This window comes from Protopterus annectens, chromosome 12.part0, assembly GCF_019279795.1.
Source record: "Protopterus annectens isolate FY-2018-M chromosome 12.part0, PAN1.0, whole genome shotgun sequence".
Lineage (NCBI taxonomy): Eukaryota > Metazoa > Chordata > Ceratodontiformes > Protopteridae > Protopterus > Protopterus annectens.
In genome coordinates, this window is record NC_056746.1 from 1,250,109,810 (window position 1) to 1,250,129,096 (window position 19,287).

General features: G+C 36.8%; 1 protein-coding gene across 3 annotated transcripts in view; it reads left to right on the top strand.

Moving 5' to 3' along the window:
* The window catches only part of TOX2 (TOX high mobility group box family member 2), a 1,557,917-nt gene that overhangs the window by 1,469,727 nt on the left and 68,903 nt on the right, over window positions 1–19,287 (top strand). For all 3 annotated transcript variants that reach the window (XM_044090259.1, XM_044090258.1, XM_044090260.1), the window contains one exon: window positions 18,350–18,742. In XM_044090259.1, the coding sequence (XP_043946194.1) occupies window positions 18,350–18,742 (393 nt within the window). The remainder of the gene's footprint in view (window positions 1–18,349; window positions 18,743–19,287) is intronic.

A 19,287-nucleotide genomic window follows, 5' to 3' on the forward strand; every position in this document is an offset into this window, starting at 1 on the left:
TCATATATGAAGACGGTGAATGTTATATCCATTATTATTAATGGTAGAAATAGCAGCAGCAAAAGAAATCAATTAATGCGATAATTGACGTAAGTAAGAGAAATATTATTTTTCTGCAAGAAACTCATTTAATTAAGGAATATGCTCATTATTTAAATAATATACTGGTTATAAAATAATATATGCATCCTTTTTGAAAAAAGAACGCTCACCACCATTTTATGGAAGAGCTCTCAGGTAATGCAAAAAATTTTAATTAAAGTAAATGACCCCAGAGAGATGTATTCTCCTGTAAATATGTCATACAGCAATAAATTACACACCCCAGAAAATTTCTATTGGATAACTGGAATAAGAGAAAATATAACAAGGTAACATCTAGAGTTATTACAAGGTTTTTGGAATGGAAGTCTTATTTTATCAGGGGATTTTAATTGCATCCTGACTTGGGTTCTCATAGAAGATTCAAATTAATAACGTATAATTTTTTTAAATTAATGGTTAAGGAACAAAATGTCAAATTTTAGTTAAGAAAGAACATAAACCTTTACACTTGACTCACTACTTATTTGTTCATGGCATTCAAACTCATGTAAATAAAATGTCTACCTCTATTGATTTAATAAATAAGGCTAATAGCTTTTAAACTCTTCCCTGTATTCTGTCACATCACAACTCAGTATGTGCTGAATTAATAATCTGTTTTAGAAATTATCAGAGTATATATAAAATTATGCCATGTATGATAAATTAAAAGAATTCCAGAAACATCTAAAAGATCAAATTCAAGAATAGCTTTCAATAAATAGTAATCAAATGCGATTTTTTTAAAAAATGTATGTCAGTGAAAAAAATGTGGAAATGGTGTTGAAATAAAATCAAAGAATGGGCTAATGAAATTTTCAATATACAAGAAAAGTTGCAAAAGCCAAATTAAATTTGCAAAGAAAGGATTGTAATGCTCTAGAAGACATTAAAAAATTGACAGCGCAGTATCAGGAAATTTTGACTCAGAAGACAGAATTGGCATTTGAAAAGCTTAAATTTCATAACTATTCAATGTCCCCAAGAAATTTACATCTCTTATTTATTTATTTATTTATTTTACATTTGTTTACCGGGATAGTCCGACTGGATACATGTCCATTTTCAGCGGAGGCCCGGGGAGAAAAGCTTCACAAAGACAAACTTACATAGATTACACAGAAGTTAGCAAACAATTATAAAAACAATGTGATTATATACAATGGGTTAGTAGTGTTCCCTAGTAGGGACTCACAGTTGTCATGGACAGACAATTAAAAGTAAGAGACATCAGATTGGAAGCATAGCTTGGTGATGTAGTTACAATTTATGATAATTGTAGAATATGCTTTTAGTTTATAACTTAATCAGGGTTGGTACAGGGGCATAGCCAGTTCACTTTGAGATACTGTTTGAGGTTTTTTTTGAAGAGACTTTTGGAGGATTGTAGGGTTATATAGTTTGGCAATGAATTCCAGGTTTTGCCAATGAAGATGGCTCTCTTGGCTTATGGAAGTAAATTAATGAGTAAGCATGCATTTTAATAACATTTTAAATCCATAAAAAAAAGACTTTCTGACATAGAAGAAATGCTTCTAGTCTTTAGAAATTTCCATGAACATTTCAATAAAAAAGTTAATGTTGTGAATAATAACATGTTAGAAAGTTATTTACAAAACAACAAATACTGCTAAGCTAAATGAGCATCAAAATGTTTTGATAAACAAATCTATTTCAATCAAAGAAATTAAGGATACTGTTAAAATTGTAAAAAACATAAAGTTTCAGGCATGGATGGTCTAAGATGAAAGATATATAAACATTTTCCTTCTGATGTTATTAGTTTAATTCATGGGGCTTACTTATTAATATAAAAATCACATGTAATTACACCATTGTGTAAGTAATCATTTATAACACCCATTCATAAACAAAGTAAATAAAAGCATTTAGTTTCTTTTTATATACATATTTCTCTTTTTAATATTGATCATAAAATCTTTACTCTTATATTAACTACTAGGCTAAGAGGTATTATAGGTAATATTGTTGATAAAGACCAGACAGACTTTGTTATAAACAGATTATCATATGATAATATTAAAGCAGTCTTTACTATCTTATATTTAGCCAAAAATATCTATAAAGAATTAAATTTAGAAAGTCTTGATACTGAGAGAGCTTTTTACTCTGTTAATTGGAATTATTTTTTAAGACTTTAAGAATTTTTTGGCTTACAAGAGTAATTTATAATCACTGTAAATATTTTTCATTAACTCTAAAACATATATTAAAATATGTCCTTACATCTCTCAAGCTATTAATCTGCACAAAGGAACCAAACAAGGATGCCCTCTGTCACATTTGCTATTTGCCTTAGTAATTTAACTCCTAGCCAATAGTATTAAATTAAATAAAAAACTGAAGGCTTTAAAGTAAGTAGTAAGTTTAAATATAAAATGCAAGTCTTTGCTGGCAATATGTTAATATTATTAGATAATGTCAATAATTCACTTGAAGAATCATATAAGGAAGTTAACGAAGTTAAACAACTTTAGTAAATTAAATTTAATGATAATAAAACTGAAATATTGTTATTAAACCAACAAATAAAATCCACATTAAAATAAATATGGTTGCAAATTGGAAAATAGTAAGATAAAATATTTGGGAATAAAATTTCAACCAGATTTGTAATTCAATTATCAATATAAAATGTCATTGAGGGAATAAAATGTTTAACTAAACAATGGAATATGAATATTTTCACATTAGAAGAAAGATTAAGTCTTATCAAAATGATAATAATACATACAATTTTATATTTATTACAGTTGACATAGTTAATGCCTAGGAAAATGTTAATTAAATTATAGAAAAAAATATTATTATTCTTATGACACCCCGCACATCCAAAAATGTAATGCAAAAGTCATATTAGACCATGGAAATATGGAGGAATTAAATTTCCTGACCTGGAATCTTATTCACTAACAGCTATTTATAGTGTGATTACTTTCTAGTTATTTCTCTTTTACACTCTTAATTTTATTTATTATTATTTATTTTACATTTGTTGACCGGGCTAGTCTATCTGGATATATGTCCATTTTCAGTAGAGGCCCGGGGAGAAAAGCTCCAGTAATTATTACAAGGTTCAAGAAGGCATTACAATAGAAGTTATAACAAATATAATGCTAACAGCAAACCAAATAGTATTTTTTTTTTTTTTTTTTTTTGGGAAATTGCAAATTACAATCTTAAAACCAAAAAATACATAAACTACAACCTATGTGATGTGCATATCACAATAATCATTACAATACAAATAATCTAAACATACATTTTATAAGAAGAATGCTGAAGTGTAATGAGAGGTAAAGAAAAGCTGAAAGGGGTGTAGAGAGAAAAAATAGGGAAGAAGAAAAGTAAAGAAAAGAAAAGAAAACAGAGTGAGTCTAGTTAGTACAAGGACATAGCCATTTTTATTGAGGTACCGTTTAGAAGCGTTTAAAAAGTGGGAGAGAAGTCTGGGATGAGATATCCGAGGGTTGTTTATTCCATATTTTCCAACAAAGTTGGAGAACAGGCAGTCCCCTGTTGAGTTATAGGGTATAGTAGGGAAAAATAGGGAAGAAGACAAGAAAAGAAACAGAGTTAGTCTGGGTTACTACAGGGGCATAGCCATTTTTTATTGAGATACAGTTTTGGATTCCTTTTAAAAAGTGGGAGAGAAGTCAGAGATGAGATATCCGAGGGTAGTTTATTCCATATTTTTCCAACAGAGTTTGAGAACAGGCAGTCACCTGCAGAGTTATTGGATATGGTTGTTTTGATCAATAGTTTGTTTGAAGAGGGTAGATGTTTCTGATTATAATAAGGTGCGATGTGGCTAGAGAGTATTGGAATTTTGGTGGGTTGGTACAGGGTTTTGTGGGCTATTATGAGTTGTTGAAGTTCGAGCTGGTTAGGAAGTTCTAGCCAACCTAGTTGTTTTAGGTTCAGGCAGTGATGGGTTCTAAAAGGGGATCCTGTAGCAAATCTAGCAATATTATTGTAAGATGTTACTAGTTTATTGAGGTTTTTTTGATAGATTGGTGTATATGGGGGAAGCATAGAGTAAAGTAGAGATTAGGTGAGTTCTAGCTAATGTAGTTCTTGCAAGTGGAGTAAGAAAGGGTTTGATTCTGTATAGGGTTCCTATTTTTTTGTTCACTGATTTTATTGTTGTGTTGATATGATTGTCAAAGTTTAGATTGTTGTCTATTGTTATTCCTAATAATTTTGTGGTAGCATCAGGAGAAATGATAGTACCATTATTGGAACTGATAGTGAAGTGTAAGGGGATGTGCTTTCGGGTTGGTGAGAAGAGAAGCAGTTTAGTTTTCTTGGGGTTAAGTAGTAGGCAGCGATGAGAGAACCATTGTTCTACAGTGTTAAAGCTTTTTGGGTAAGAGACTGGAGTTACGTTTGAGAGGTAGATGTGCAGATTATAGTAGAATTGTCTGTATATTGAATATGGATAGTATTTGGGATAGCTGATTGCAGATCATTGATAAAGATGGAAAAAAGAAGTGGGCCTAAGATGGAGCCTTGTGGCACCCCTAGAGAGATGGGAAGATGATCAGATAGTGAATTTTTCCCGATTACCGCCTGCTGTCGGTTTTCTAGGTAAGATTTAAACCAAGTTATGGAAGGAGGATCAAGTGATAGAGAATTCAGAATGTGCAGAAGTAGTTGGTGGTTAACCATGTCAAAGGCTTTAGATAAGTCGATGAAGAGTGCAGATGAAAGACTATTTTTGTTGCGGTTAATGTTGATGGAGTTTGTAAATGAGAGCAGTGCAGTGGTGGTACTGTGGGAAGGTCTAAAACCATGCTGACAATTAGCAAGTAGGTTGTTTTGTAGAAGGTGGTTTAGTAGTTGTTTATGGATACATTTTTCCATAATTTTAGCAATAGGGGATAGTAGTGCTATGGGACGATAGTTAGAGAAGTCATTAGAGTTTCCCCCTTTATGTAGTGGGATGATATGAGATATCTTCCAGACTGAAGGGATAGTTCCTTCATTAATAGATCTGTTTATCAGAATATAAATGGGATAGGCAATGGCTTTAGCTCCTATTTGCAGGAACTCAGCAGGAAGTTTGACTGTGGAGGGGGTGGTAGGTTTAAGTTTTTGGAGTAAGGATGAGATAAAGGAAGTAGAAATTGGTAGTAGATGAAATGAGGGGGGTGGATCTGCAGAAGATGGAAGTAGCTTAGAGGTATCAGGAAATAGGCGACTAGCAAGAGTTTGAATAGTATTTGTGAAGAAAGAATTGAAGGCATTAGCTGTTTGTGTGGGATTGTCCGGGTTAGAGTCTTGTGGGTTGGGTGTGATAGATTGGCCTGGGGATAGAAGATTATTAATGCTGGTCCAGAATTTTTTAGGTTCCTTGTTGGATGTTTGTTGTAGATGAAGGTAGTAGTTCTTTTTGTCTGTCAGGATGGCTTTTTTTGTGCTGTTTCTACATTCTCTAAAGGTTTGACGGTCGGCCAGGTTCTTAGTGGAATGCCATTTTGCACAGGATTTGTTTCTGATAATGATTTTTTGTCTAGTATTGTTGGTCAGCCAGGGGGCTGGTTTGGCTTTGGTTCTGATAGTGCAAATCAGTGCGTGCTGGTCAAGGATAGATAAGAATGTGGAATTGAAGTAATGTACTGCATCATTAAGAGGGAGAAATTTTAGAGGAGACCAATTACATTGCTTCAGTTCTGTTTGAAAACATTCTGAGTTAAATTGCTTTTTTGAACGTAATGTTCTGAATGTGTTTGGAAAAATTAGATTGGTTTTATGTCTAATAATATAAGTTAAAGAGTGTTCACTTAGATCGTCTGGAAGGGAGCCAGTTTTATAGGTTTGTTGGGTGGTGTTAGTAAGTATCCAGTCTAAAGTGGTGTCCTTGTTATTGATTTTATTAGTTCTGGTAGGGCAGGTAATTAGTTGTGAGAAGCCATGTAGGTTTATGTGGGAGGTGGGGTTTGAATTATTACAGGAATTCCAATTAATATTTAGGTCACCTAAGATTAATGTTTCTTGTGGGAGATTAGTGGAGAGACAACTAAGGATACACTGAAGAGCATTAATGTTATTTCCTGGGGAAAGATATATACAAATTATATATATAGATTTACTTTTGTTGACTTGAAGTTTAGAGCAAATTATTTCGGCACTATTGACTAGGGGAAGGTTCAGATTTATAGTGCTGATATGTAGCTGTGTTTTATAGAGAATTGCTACACCTCCCCCCTTTTTTGTTGAGCGGTCAAGTATAATGATGTCATACCCAGGTGGGGAGATTTTGTTGTCTTTAATGATAGGTTTTAGCCATGTTTCTGATAGGCATAGGATGTCGAATTGGTTGACATCTAAGAGGGCATTGACTTGAGAAATTTTATTACAAATACTACGTATGTTGAGATGGGCTATAGTGAGTGAATTGGTAGATTTGGTAGGTAGTGTAGTCCTAGTTATGTCATTGTTGTAGTTTCCTATGGTCTGGGTATGGTGTGGGCCAGGGTTTAGATGAATGTCTCCATCCAATAGTGAGTGGGGGAGTGTTGAGTGTTTAGGCTGGAGAGGTTTACAAAAGCAGTAGATTAATTTTCTAGTTTTTTGGTTATAGAATGTAATGTGGGCTAGTCTATGGTATTTGACTAGTAGGTAGTTGGGTTTGTAAATGAGATTTAGGAAGGTTGCAGAAAAAGGTGTTATAGGTGTAGAGGTGTGTGTGGAGGGAAAGGTAAGGGTAGAGTACATAGGTAGTTCATAGGAGGTTAAGATATAGGTAGTTGCTTGAGGAGTTATAAGTGAAATGATAATCAATATTTGAATTTGTGAAGGGTTCACTGTAGTGTGCATTGTTAAGGAAGTGGAGATGAGAGAGAGAATGACAAATAATAGTAAGTATGTATGAGGTAGAGGAGGAGGAGAGTTGGGTAATTGGTAGGTGAGATGTGTACGATAGGGGAGGGAGTATTATAGATGAGATTTGTGTGATTGGTGTGAGTAAGGTAGGGGTGTGGTTTCTGGAGGGATAAATGTAGGAGCACTAGGGGTGGGAATTGGGGGTAGGGTAGGGGAGTGGAGTGAGCCCAAAGGGTGAACGGAGCAGGTAGAGACAAGAGAGCAGAATGTAGAGGAAGACAATCAGTGAAGTGAGAGACTCAGCAGGTAAGTCTGAAGGTGGGAGAATGTAGACAATGTTCAGAGGCTAGAAGGAAGAAAGTCAGGATGATAGAGGAAAAGACAATGATTAAGGATGCCTTAGGACAAAGGAGAGTTGATATATAAGTGAATCCGAGAAAACTGGGAACAGAGTAATGGGGGTAGGGATACAGAAATAGGGTAGAAAATACAGTACAGAAAGCTAATTATTGAGAAAGCTAATTACTGATACGCCACCTAGTGGCCAGTCACTGTATAGCAGTGGAAAGGTCTCCTGCTAGATTTGGGGGTCTAAGAGGGGAGTGAGGATGAAGTAGTTTGAGTGAAGGGGATAAATAAGAGGAGGTATGGATAATATAAAAGAAAGAAGTGAAGGACTGAGGGGCGGGGGTTAGGCTGCTGGCTAGCCTACCTGAGAAGCTTGCCTAACCTAGTAAAGTCTTAACATTTATGTTGTTTCAAATGATTTGTGTCAGTATCAATACATACTTTCAATGCCTTTTCAAAGGAAAAGCTTTTCTGGGAGTTGTAAGATAATTTCCTTAGTTTGCCCTAATGTTCCAAGGCGTCCGGCTAGGAAAATGCAGGTGTTTGGTGCAGGGACAAGCTGGAACACTGTGCTGGTAAGATATATATAGAGAGAAAAGGTAGTAAGGCATAGAGTATCAACATAGAGAGCAGGTAAAGATGTTATGCAGACACAGTTGCGTGTGTAATCACAGTCAACAACAGTACTTTGTAGCTCTATCAAACTTTATAACTTCATTTAGTACCAGAAGCTACTAAGAATTCAGAGCAGTACTAAATTTAAACAGTAAACAAATGTTTCACAGACACAGTTGGATATGTTACCACAGTAAATAGCAATACTTTGTAGCGTTTTCAAACTTCTATGACTCCTTTTAGTGCCCAAAGCTACCGAGAATTTGGGGCAGTACTTAACTTAAACAGTGAATGAAATGGACAAGTTTACATGAACAGACTATTAAAATTTCCTTAAAGCAATTTAAGTAAATTCAAAATTATAAATAATGTGTTTTATGGGTATTGAAAGGTTATAAAGCTTGATTTCTCATATATAAAAACAATTTTGAACATTTTACAAATTATATTTTTAAAGTTACAGCTTTTAAAAATTAGAACACTCCCGGTCAACAAATTTAAATAAATAAATAAAATAAATAAATAGAAGTTTCTGCTGTTTCCTATATCTCATGCAAGTGGATTTATTGAAGGTCATCATCTTAAGAATATGGAAATATTAAAATATGTTAACTTGGTGATTAGATACAATAGGATACATACACAAAAAGTAATTATTCTAGACAAAGTTTTAAGTAACTCTAAACATAATATTTATCATAGATTGCTATTATGTACAGTAACAAAAAAATGTAAACAGTTATTTACAATTATAAAATAAGGAAGAACAGAATAATGTTCCACAATTTTATAAATGCATGATTTTCATTGTTGAAGGAAATCTTAGAAGTAAAGGAATTTTATCTAAGTTATATTACTGAGTTATGCCTAGTAATTATAATTTTGATAAAAAAAATGGAAATTCTTAGAAATGAGTGATTTACAGCAGTTGGTTAATGAGGAGAGGAAAGCTGTTATTAAAAATCAGTTTATCATCAGGTAGACTATACTGGAAAATATGCACACGGAATCAAATGCAAAGAATCTTTATCATTCCTTATATGATATCTAGACTCACAAATTCTGATGTCTCAGCCTGTTGGAGATGTCATAAATCAATAATGCAGACTGGATTCATATATTTGTTGATTGTGAAAAAATTACTACCTTTTGGGAATGCATCATCGAGTTTTTTAAGACTTAGTTGTTTCTAGAAAAGTAATTACTAAAAAGTGGAAGTCAGATAATATTCCTTTGTTTAAAGAATTTTTAGAACATGATGCTGACTTTCATTAACAAAAAAAAAGCTGCATTAACATTAAGATCTGCAAATAGTACTGTGAAATATGGTTGCTGGGATAATTTAGAGACACTAATTGTAAAATATGTTGAAACTTATAATTTGTAGCATCTGTTAAATTACACGTTGATTGAAATAAACTTTGTCCTTCTTGCTATGCACTTTTGAATATTTTGCTATATTGTATTTTGTATATATTGCATGTATGTTATAAATTCTAATAAAAAGCATTAAAGAAAGAAATTGGCTTTGATCATGTATGTTATGTGCTGTCATCTACTAAATCAACTTCATCAGAAGCTTATCATAACATGCTATGTTTTCAGACTGTATATATATATATATATATATATATATATATATATATATATATATATATAATAATAATAATAATAATAATAATAATTATTATTATTATTATTATTATTATTATTATTATTATTATTATTATTATTAATTATTATTTCATTATTGACATTTGTTGACTGGGAAAGCCCACTGGGTCAAATGCCCATTTTCAGTGGAGGCCCAGGGAGAAAAGCTCTAGTAAAGAAAATAGTTACAAAAGTTTTATTTATAAGCATATTTAAATAGTACAGACAAAATACTGATGATAATTAGAACATTAAACTAGTGATTCAAAAGCTTGTATATTCGTATATATATATATATATATATATATATATATATATATATATATATATATATATATATATATATTGGTTTACCTTTGCATTGTCGTACCCCGTGTGTCCAACGTGCATAAGGCCGAAAGTACGGCTGCAAAAAACGACAATGCCGATTCACCATGTGTTTGAATGGCAAATAAGTGAATGCTTTTTTGCCATTTAAACACATGGATCAAATGTTGGAAATGGCTTTCCAGCAAACCATTTTTGACATTTGATCCTTTAAAGTTCTGCGTATTTTGGTAATACGGGTCACACAACAGGATGATCGCACATACCATGTGCGACAAAACTAAAGGTAAACCATATATATATATATATATATATATATATATATATATGTATATATATATATATATATATATATATATATATATATATATATATATATATATATATATATATATATATATATATATATATATATATATATGGATCCCATTCAAAACATCTAATCTGGATTCATTAAGATGACTTTGCTGAATCTTCAGTATATTGAATTTCCAGAACAACAAAATCCAAATCCAGGAAAAGAACCACTTTGGGCACCTGTACACCACCATAACAGGTATATAGCTTTCTGTATGCCAGTGCCTAATGATCTTGTGTGTATCAGGGGAAATGGGCAAATATTGAGAGAGTCATTTGTTATAATATACTGCATCAAGTTATAGCTGATTTTAGAAGCACAGCAAAAAGTGTCATGCATTTGTATTCCATCATACAGGAAATGTTCTATATAGAATGTAAAATGTAAAAGGACTCCAACTTTATATATTTGTATTTACATATTTTAAAAACTGAGTTATCAGCTGGGGTGTGGCCCATTTTCACTGCAGGTTTAGAATCACTGCCTCAAGTAGGTGACTTGCTCAAAGTCTCAAAGAAGGCAAATTGAGTCTGAGGAGAAGTAAACCTGAAAAGATAAGTTAAAGTTTGTATTGCTTTACTGCTTCCATTTTGAAATTACTGCACCAAGTAAAAGTAATATACAGGACAAGCTAATGCAAACCCAATGAACTTGATGTATATGCAGTTTGGGCTACTATCAAAACCTAAAGAACCCTCAGCATTAAACTTCAGTAAATGTTACTTGGTGAAATATATCTTTCCAAAGAATACTGATCTAGTAATATGCTGAAAGTAGGTATGCATTTGGGAAATTGGAGGAGTTTATTTTCTGACATTGTCACCCCTATATGGAATAGAAGTGTTTATATTTTTAGTTGTAAAAACTGTGCATTAATTAAAAATAGTATGAAAGTAATGTGTGAGGTACCCCAAAACATGTAACTTCATGAATCTGGGGAATCTATATTAAATGGCTTGTTTCTCTGGTTCAAAATATTATAAGTTTATGCATGTGTCTATGTGTTTTGGGTGATGATTCTGTCAGTTCCCTATTGCATTACAAATTGTACTTAAGTGAACCTGTACAAAATAAGACAGCTCTCTTAACTCATACTGTAGCATTAGTTCTTTGCACTGATTGGCTAATTCAGATCAATCAATCATCCCTGGGATTTTTTTTCTTGGCCATACTGTCTCATGAAGGAGCTTCGGGCACATCACAGAAGACTGACTTCTTGGTGCAAGGAAATGTCAGTCTGTGCTGTTAATGACTCAGTTGCAGGTAGGAGTGCAAGGCAGTGGAGGAGTTGGCCATGATGCTTAGTATGGACCAGTCTCCTGCAAGCATTCATTTCTTGTGTGAGGTTCTGGGAACATCAGTGCTAGTGTGACTGTTGGGTATAACTAACATCCTAGCTGTGCTGCTGTAATTATAGGGGAAGGTGGATTGCTAGATCTGAAGTCCAAAAGGTGTGTGAGAATGTGCAGCAGGTGCCTTTCTCCCTTGCTTCTGAAGCTAATCAGCCTTCCTGCAAGGCTTAGGGTTCTAGCTAATACCCTTGTCCTGCTCACAGAATCCCTTCTCCATGATACTCAGTTGTTTGTAGTCCCATGACCCCACTTCCAAAGTAGATGAGGAGCCCAGCCAGCAAACTGTAATAGTTTGGAGAAGCCAAAATGAGTAAGCTGGGGTTTGTTGTGTGAGACAGAAGATGGAACAGAGGAAACATAAACATCCAGAGGGTTAATAAGTGTAGTTGGTGCAAAATTTTTAATGAAGACAATGCAAGCTGGACAGACTGTCTATACTCCATCCACAGATCTTGTGTCACACATATAAACATGTGACTGACTGTGTGTGTGTGTGTGTGTGTGTGTGTGTGTGTGTGTATATACGTGTGCGTGTGTATATGTGTATGTGTGTGTGTGTGCGTGTATGTGTGCATGCGTGCGTGTGTATGTGTGTGTGTGTGTGTGTGTGTGTGTGTGTGTGTGTGTGTGTGTGTGTGTGTGTGTGTGTGAGGGTACATGTGCACGTGCATGTGTGTTTTTCATTTACCCAACCATATGTGCTTCTTGGAGGAGATGCATGCATGTGCCTTTAAGTCTTCCTCTGGAGATATGCAGTGTTCTAATGATGACTGCCTTGCGTGTAACTGTGTGCTTATTTTATCTGATAATACCTATCTCTGCTTCTGTTGCCTGTCCTGCTACTACTTGGGATAAATGTAAGATTGGGCAATCTGAATACTGCAGTTTCATCCTTCTTAGCTAAGATGGATCCCAAACAGTATAATAGTATAGCTTGCTTCACATACTCTTATATTTATGGGGAATATAAGTAGGACTGTATAGAGTATTTCTAGGGAAATCTCTTCATTTCTTCTAGTCCTTGGGGAAGAAAAATAGAAGAAACTTTTAATCATTATGGAAATGCCTAAATTATTGAACCATATCTGTGGCTACCAATTTACCTATGCTGTTTAGGTTCATAGGGTCATAGGTAGGTACTAGGCTATCGGCCCTGGGGTCTATACAAGCCCAGCCAAAAAGGTACCCTGGCTTTTGCCACCCAAGAAAATTATTTTCCTGTGCCACTGTTGAGCAGAGCCACAGAGGTGATCCCCGGGGTGAATTTCCTATTTCCCAGCCAATCATCAAGATTTTTCTTGAAGAGTGCTAATGAAAGCTCTGTTTGATATAGATAGGTAGTTTATTCCATAGTATGAGACTGTCTGGGACAGGAATCTATCCCTCCGGCATGTTCTGTTTATTGTGGTGACAAGGTTTAGGTCCCTAGAGCATGTAGCTCGGAGGGATTGGGATTTCTTGGGTTTGACATAGCTTTGTATGTTAGGCAGAGATCACCTCTGAGTAGGTGATATGCGACGGAGTAAAGCTGGAGATTTTTGAGACAGTCTGCGTAGGGCATCTGTTTGAGGCCAATAATCCTCTTTGTGAGGTATTTCTGCGGCCTTTCCAGTTGTTGTAGATGTCTTGTGAGGTACATACCAAAAGGGGTGTTGTACTCTATAATGAGTCTAATGAGTGATGAGTAGAGGGGGACAATGACCTCTTTTTTTCTGGATGAGAAACCTTTTGTGATGAGGTGTGCCACGTAGAAGGATTTCCTGACTACTGTGGTGATGTGATTATCAAAGGAGAGACTAATGTCCACCTGTGTACCAAGGTCTCTTATCACACTTTCGGTGTTAAGCATGCTACCGCCTATGTTGTAGTTCATGGGTACAGAGTTTTTACCAAAGGGGATGACAATGCACTTTTTAGCATTGAGCTTGAGGCCATGGCTTTGACAACAGGCATCTGTCTCAGTGAGGCCCTTTTGTAGGATGTCCACATCGTTAGGAGTTTTGATTATGGCTCCTAGTTTGCAGTCATCTGTGAACTTCGTTAGCCAAAGACCTTCTGTGTTAGCCTGTACTTCAGAGAAGTAGATACCAAACAGGAAAGGACCCAGGACTGAACCCTGTGGTACTCCACTTGTTACTGGTCTGAAGTCTGATTTGGAGTCTGCTACTTTCACAGTGTGGGTTCTGTCAGTGAGCCAGTTGGCAACCCATCTTGTGACATAGGGATTTATACCTAGTTTAGTGAGTTTATCTATAATTCCAGAGTGGGGGATGGTGTTGAAAGCCTTGGCAAGATCTAGATAGGCTGTGTGAACCACCCTTACCCTTGTCTACAGCTTTGGTGACTGCTTCAAAGAAGTCTATCAGGTTTAGGAGACATGATCTGCCTTTTACAAACCCGAACTGGGTGGGATCCAGAGTTTGGAGATTACCAATGTCTTTGTTTATAAGTTCCATGATGATACGTTCCATGGCCTTGCAGACCAAGCTCATCAGGCTAATGGGGCGGTAGTTCCCGGGATCCATGGTGGCTCCCCCCTTGTGGAGTGGGATAACCATTGCTGTGCGCCATTCAGCAGGCACAAAGCCTGAGGTGAGGCTATGATTGAACATGGTACTTAGGTGGGGGTGCCAGTTTGTTCTGTAGTTCGTGTAGAACGCAGCCTGGGATGTTGTCTGGTCCCATGGATGCTGTGTTCTTGGCTTTGGAGAGTGTGGTTTTTACCTGTGCAGCTGTGATTACAGGAACTTTGCATTCTTCCGGTATAGAGATGGGCTCTTTAGGGGGTGAGAGGGGGGTAAAGATAGCACTGAACCTATCTGCCAGGATGCTGGCAATATCAGTTGGGTCTGTATATTTAGTGCCATTGTGCTGTAACTCAGAGCAGATCTGAGTGTTGCCATTGAGATTCTTGACATAGCTGTAGAATGCTTTGTGGTTGTCTTTAAAATCAGTGGTGATTTTGTTTTCGTAACTAGCTTTGGAGGATTTTATCAGGGATCGCAGCTTCTTAATGAGGCTGACCAGGGAGCTCCTCCACTCATGGGATTTTACTCTCTTTTGCAAGAGTTTCTTCCTTCTGTTGTACAGTTTGTTTATGGCAGGGGACCACCAGATTGGCTTCCTTTTTTGGAGGATAGCGTCTTAGTTCTGTTTGGGATAGCATGATCCATGCACTCATGTAAGTGCTTATAAAGTGCAATTGTGTAGGATTCAGTAGTCGTAACTGTATTGTCCATCTGCATGGGTGTCATGAAGTTCACCACTTCTGTCTTAAGAAGCATGAAGTTGGCTTTCGAGAAATTTTTTACCATGGTTTTCTTAACGAGGGGTGGAGGCAGGATGTGGATATCTAGGATAATTAGCTTATGGTCGGATCGGACCAATGAGGCATTGATTTCAGGTGTGGAACACCGGTCACTCATATTGGTAATGACTAGATCTAGGATATTGTTGCCCCTGGTGGGGGTGTGGATAAGTTGATCCAGGGCATTGGACTTTATGACTTTCAGAAAGCGTTGAGCGAAGGAGTTGGTACATGAGAAGTTTTTCCAGTTAATGGTGGGGTAGTTGAAATCGCCCATTATTAGGGTGTTTGGTTGAACCCTAATATTTTCCAGTACATCAAGAAAAGAGGAGTGGGAATCCTGGGGCATGGTTGGTGATCTGTAGCAAGCTAGAATTTGGATTGCAGTTTTGCCCAGAGTTAGTTGCACTTGGATAACCTCGGCTGCATTATGCCGAGCAACTAGCCTGGAGGTGTGGATATCCTTAATGAAAATGGACACACCTCCGCCTTTGGTGTTCCTGTCCAGGTTACATGGCCAAAATGTGTGGTATGAGTTATAGCCTGGTAGTGCAGGGGTGCTCTCTGGAGTCTTGAGCCAGGTCTCAGTCACTGCACAGATATCGATGTTCTCCATTTTAAGGAGTGCCTCGAGTGAGTGCATTTTGAGATTTATACTTCTAGCATTGAGTAGCATCACCCTCAGTTTTTGCTTGCCTGTTCCTGTTACGGTGGTGAATTTGTCATTTGAACCTTGCCTAAAAAAGGCACTATGGGGCGGCAAGAACCTTAGCCAGTATCCGGAATCCCAGGGGTGATAGGTGCAGGCCATCTCTGGCAAAGCATCGTGGTCTGTCGACCATGTCATCCTAGGCAGACAGATACTGGACCCCTTTAGAATGGCACCAGAAGTTTAGCCAATTGTTGAAATCAATCATTTTGTCCTTGTTCTGCGGCATCATTCTGGGTGATGGCAGAATGCTACTCAGGGCTAGGGTCATACCTGCCTGGGCTACAAGATCGAAGAGCTCTTCCATGTCTCTTTTCATGTAGTACAGGGAGGTACGTCTCAGGTCATTCACACCAACATGGACAATGACAGAGTCATATTTGTACTTGTTTTGGAGTGACCTGAGTGCATGGGTTATGTGGCGGATCCTGGCACCCGACAGGCAGCTGACAGTAACCTTCTCCTTGTTTAGCCTGGTGAGTAGGACATCAGTGTGCCTGACTATAGAGTCGCCTATGACTAGTGTGTTGGGTACATTGTTTTGCCTTATTGGCTGTGGTTGAGTGGCACACTGAGTCTGCAGGCTGTGTGTCATTTGGGTTGTGTTGGGGGGTGGAGGTTGCTTGCATTTCTGCTTTGGAGGTCTCTGTTACTGGAGCAGATTATTATTGAGAGCCTCTGTGAATGTTTTTGTGTTTCTATGTGTGGATTTTGGTGGTGTAGATTTAGTGAGACTATGTGATGAGTGTGGTGTTGTGCAAGTGTCTACCTTCTCCTCTTGACTGTCAAGTTCAGTCTTGATTGGAGAGAGCTTTACTTCCAGTTTGGCTAGATAAGTGCATCTCTCAAAGTTTGTAGTGTTGGGTGGTAGGAGGAGAGGGTTGTCTCTGTACATGAGGCAATTTCTACATTGCCCCAAGATGCCCGGATTCATCAGATAGACAGGAGAGAACACTGGGAGCTGACCCTTGGACATGCCTGAATAACAAAAAAAAAAAATATTTTCCTCCAGATAAGTGAGGAAAGTGAGTACAAGAGCTGTTTTTCTCTAAGCAAGTGAGGAAGGTAAGTACCAAAACTGTTTTCCTCTAGGTAATGAGGAAGGTTAAGTGCTGTAGTAACTAGCAGGTTATTTAGTGCTTACAAGTTCTGAACAAGTGCTGATCACGAATAAGCAAATTCACGTGCTAAAAGTAAGAATCTGTATCTGGACTAAACTAGTTACAGGAAAGGGGGGAAACAAGTGCAAATGTGGGCTTTAAAATCAGAAAGTTGAGAGAGATGGAAAAACTGCCCAAACGGCCAATAACTACAATTTCTGGGCCAGAACCATTCCTTATGTGGTAGGTAGGTTACCTAGTGTTTACCACTCCCACTGATAAGCTAGAAGGCTTCCCTCTAACACAGAAAGCTTGGGGGGGGGGGCTCAGAAGCTTACATACAGTCCTGGATACAACAAATCTGAATCTGGACTACACTAGTTACAGGAAAGGTATTTTTTTTTTTTTTTATATATATACAGAAAAGTAGCTAAAACAGCAGTCAAAACAATTCAAATGCAGTGCAAGCTAGCACACTTGAGTATATAGCAATATTAGACCAAACAGTTTAAAAATGCAATTCAATTAAAAATGACTAAAAACAATGCAGAAGGAGTCTATTAGGTAGAATGAGGTAAAGAGATGAGACTGGGGGCAGTGTCCCAGATCAAATCTACAGTGAGGGCGGGCAACTGCAAAAACCTCCAAATTTAAACAACAATGCAGGTATAGGGAGGGTGGGTATGGAAAAACCAACATCTTCAGCAGAGATCTGAAAAACTATACAGTGAAGCAAAAATAACAGTGCACAACTCTGAACTCAGCCAGCAATGATATAAAATTGTCAAACAACATTTACCAGTACACAACTCTGAAGTGCCAGAAAAATATACTCAGCTCTGTATATCTCCGGATAGTTTGAAGAGCACTCTTTCAGGACACAGGAAGGCTCCAGCAATGATATGCAGACTTTTTTACTAAGAGGGTCTAACTTTATGCAAGTAATCCTTGAGATGGTCAGATAACACACATGATGTAAAACCATCTCAAGGATTACTTGCATAAAGTTAGACCAACTTATGACACAGAGAAATAGGGGGAGGGGGAAAAACACCTTCAGCAGAGATCTGAAAAACTGTACAATGAAGCAAAAATAACAGTGCACAACTCTGAAGTCAGCCAGCAATGATATAAAATTAGTCAAACAACAATTACCAGTACACAACTCTGAAGTGCCAGAAAAATATACTCAGCTCTGTATATTTCCAGATAGTTTGAAGAGCACTCTTTCAGGACACAGGAAGGCTCCAGCAATGGTATGTTAATGTTTTCAGTTAATATAGTGATTCCTTCTGTTGTTGCCCACATTTTCTTTCTTTTTTGTCATTCATTCTCAGAAGTAATATGGCCTTGTGCATAAAGGTCAAAAGCAAACATCATCACCTTTCTGATCTCCATTTGTAACCAGTTATACTTCCATTTGCAATATGTTACCTTTCTCTGCAGTGCAGATAAATTGCATGGTAGCAATATGTCAGACATTTTATGGTATTAACATAAAAGACAGCTCACATAGAATCAATGTACGTCTTCTGGTCAGCTGTTAGAACAGAAAACCCAAAGCAGTCTACATCTTACTTCCTGTCATTACAATTTCTCAATATTTTTTGTGTTCTCAGACTGTGATTTTTTTGTATTTTTCTACAGAGCTACAGTGACCAAGTAGAAACAAAAAATGTTCAAGCGAATCAGCCTTCACATATGCTGCCACCAAAGCAGTCACTGTATGGTGTACCACCACAGTCGTCTTCACCGTATACAAGTCTAAGTTCATTTCTTCCATCAGATCTGCAACCTTACCATGGACCACCTCACTCCAGCCTCAGCAGGACCCTCAGCTCCAAGTCCATGTTATCCGGTAACATTCCCTCTCCACCTCCATCATTTCAGATTAGCCCTCCTCTGCACCAGCAGCTATCCCTGCACCACCAACAGAATTCCTTAATGAATCTGCAGCAGGTCTCACACCAGTCGCTCCTGACTTCCCAAATGGCAATGCAGGTACAGCCTGCGATGAACTCTCCACCCGCAGGGCAGCAGGTAAGTAAATGCACAAGATGTAGATGAACTGTAAACTGATACTGGGATGATGTTTTTAAACATAACAGGTTCTGGTTTAACAAAGTGCCTTTGAATAATGACTACATTCATTTTATTTGGATGCTTGTTTGCACATTTCAGATTCTGTGTGCGCTTTTGTTGAAATATGATGACATAATAACCATGTACATCACAGATCATTTGTTTGAATACTGAATATGCAAAACTGTCCATTCTTTAGTTTTTAAATTATTTTAAATAAAAACAAGATCAAATGCACTGTGTTTCTACAGACTATCTGTGACATTACAATTGGATTAGCTTAAAATACTGAAGTTATTATATTGCCTCTCTCTCAATAAAACTTGTTGTGATGGCATTTTGGGAGGAGCTATTTGCAGACTCCCTTCTTATAAATAATTATATTTAGCTAAATAGTTGTATTGCTTTTATGTATGCTGTACCACAAACTTTGCTTCGGAGCTGTAAAAGGAGACCACTACAGAACTCTTCCAGTCAATAAAATATTGAAAGAAAGTATGTTA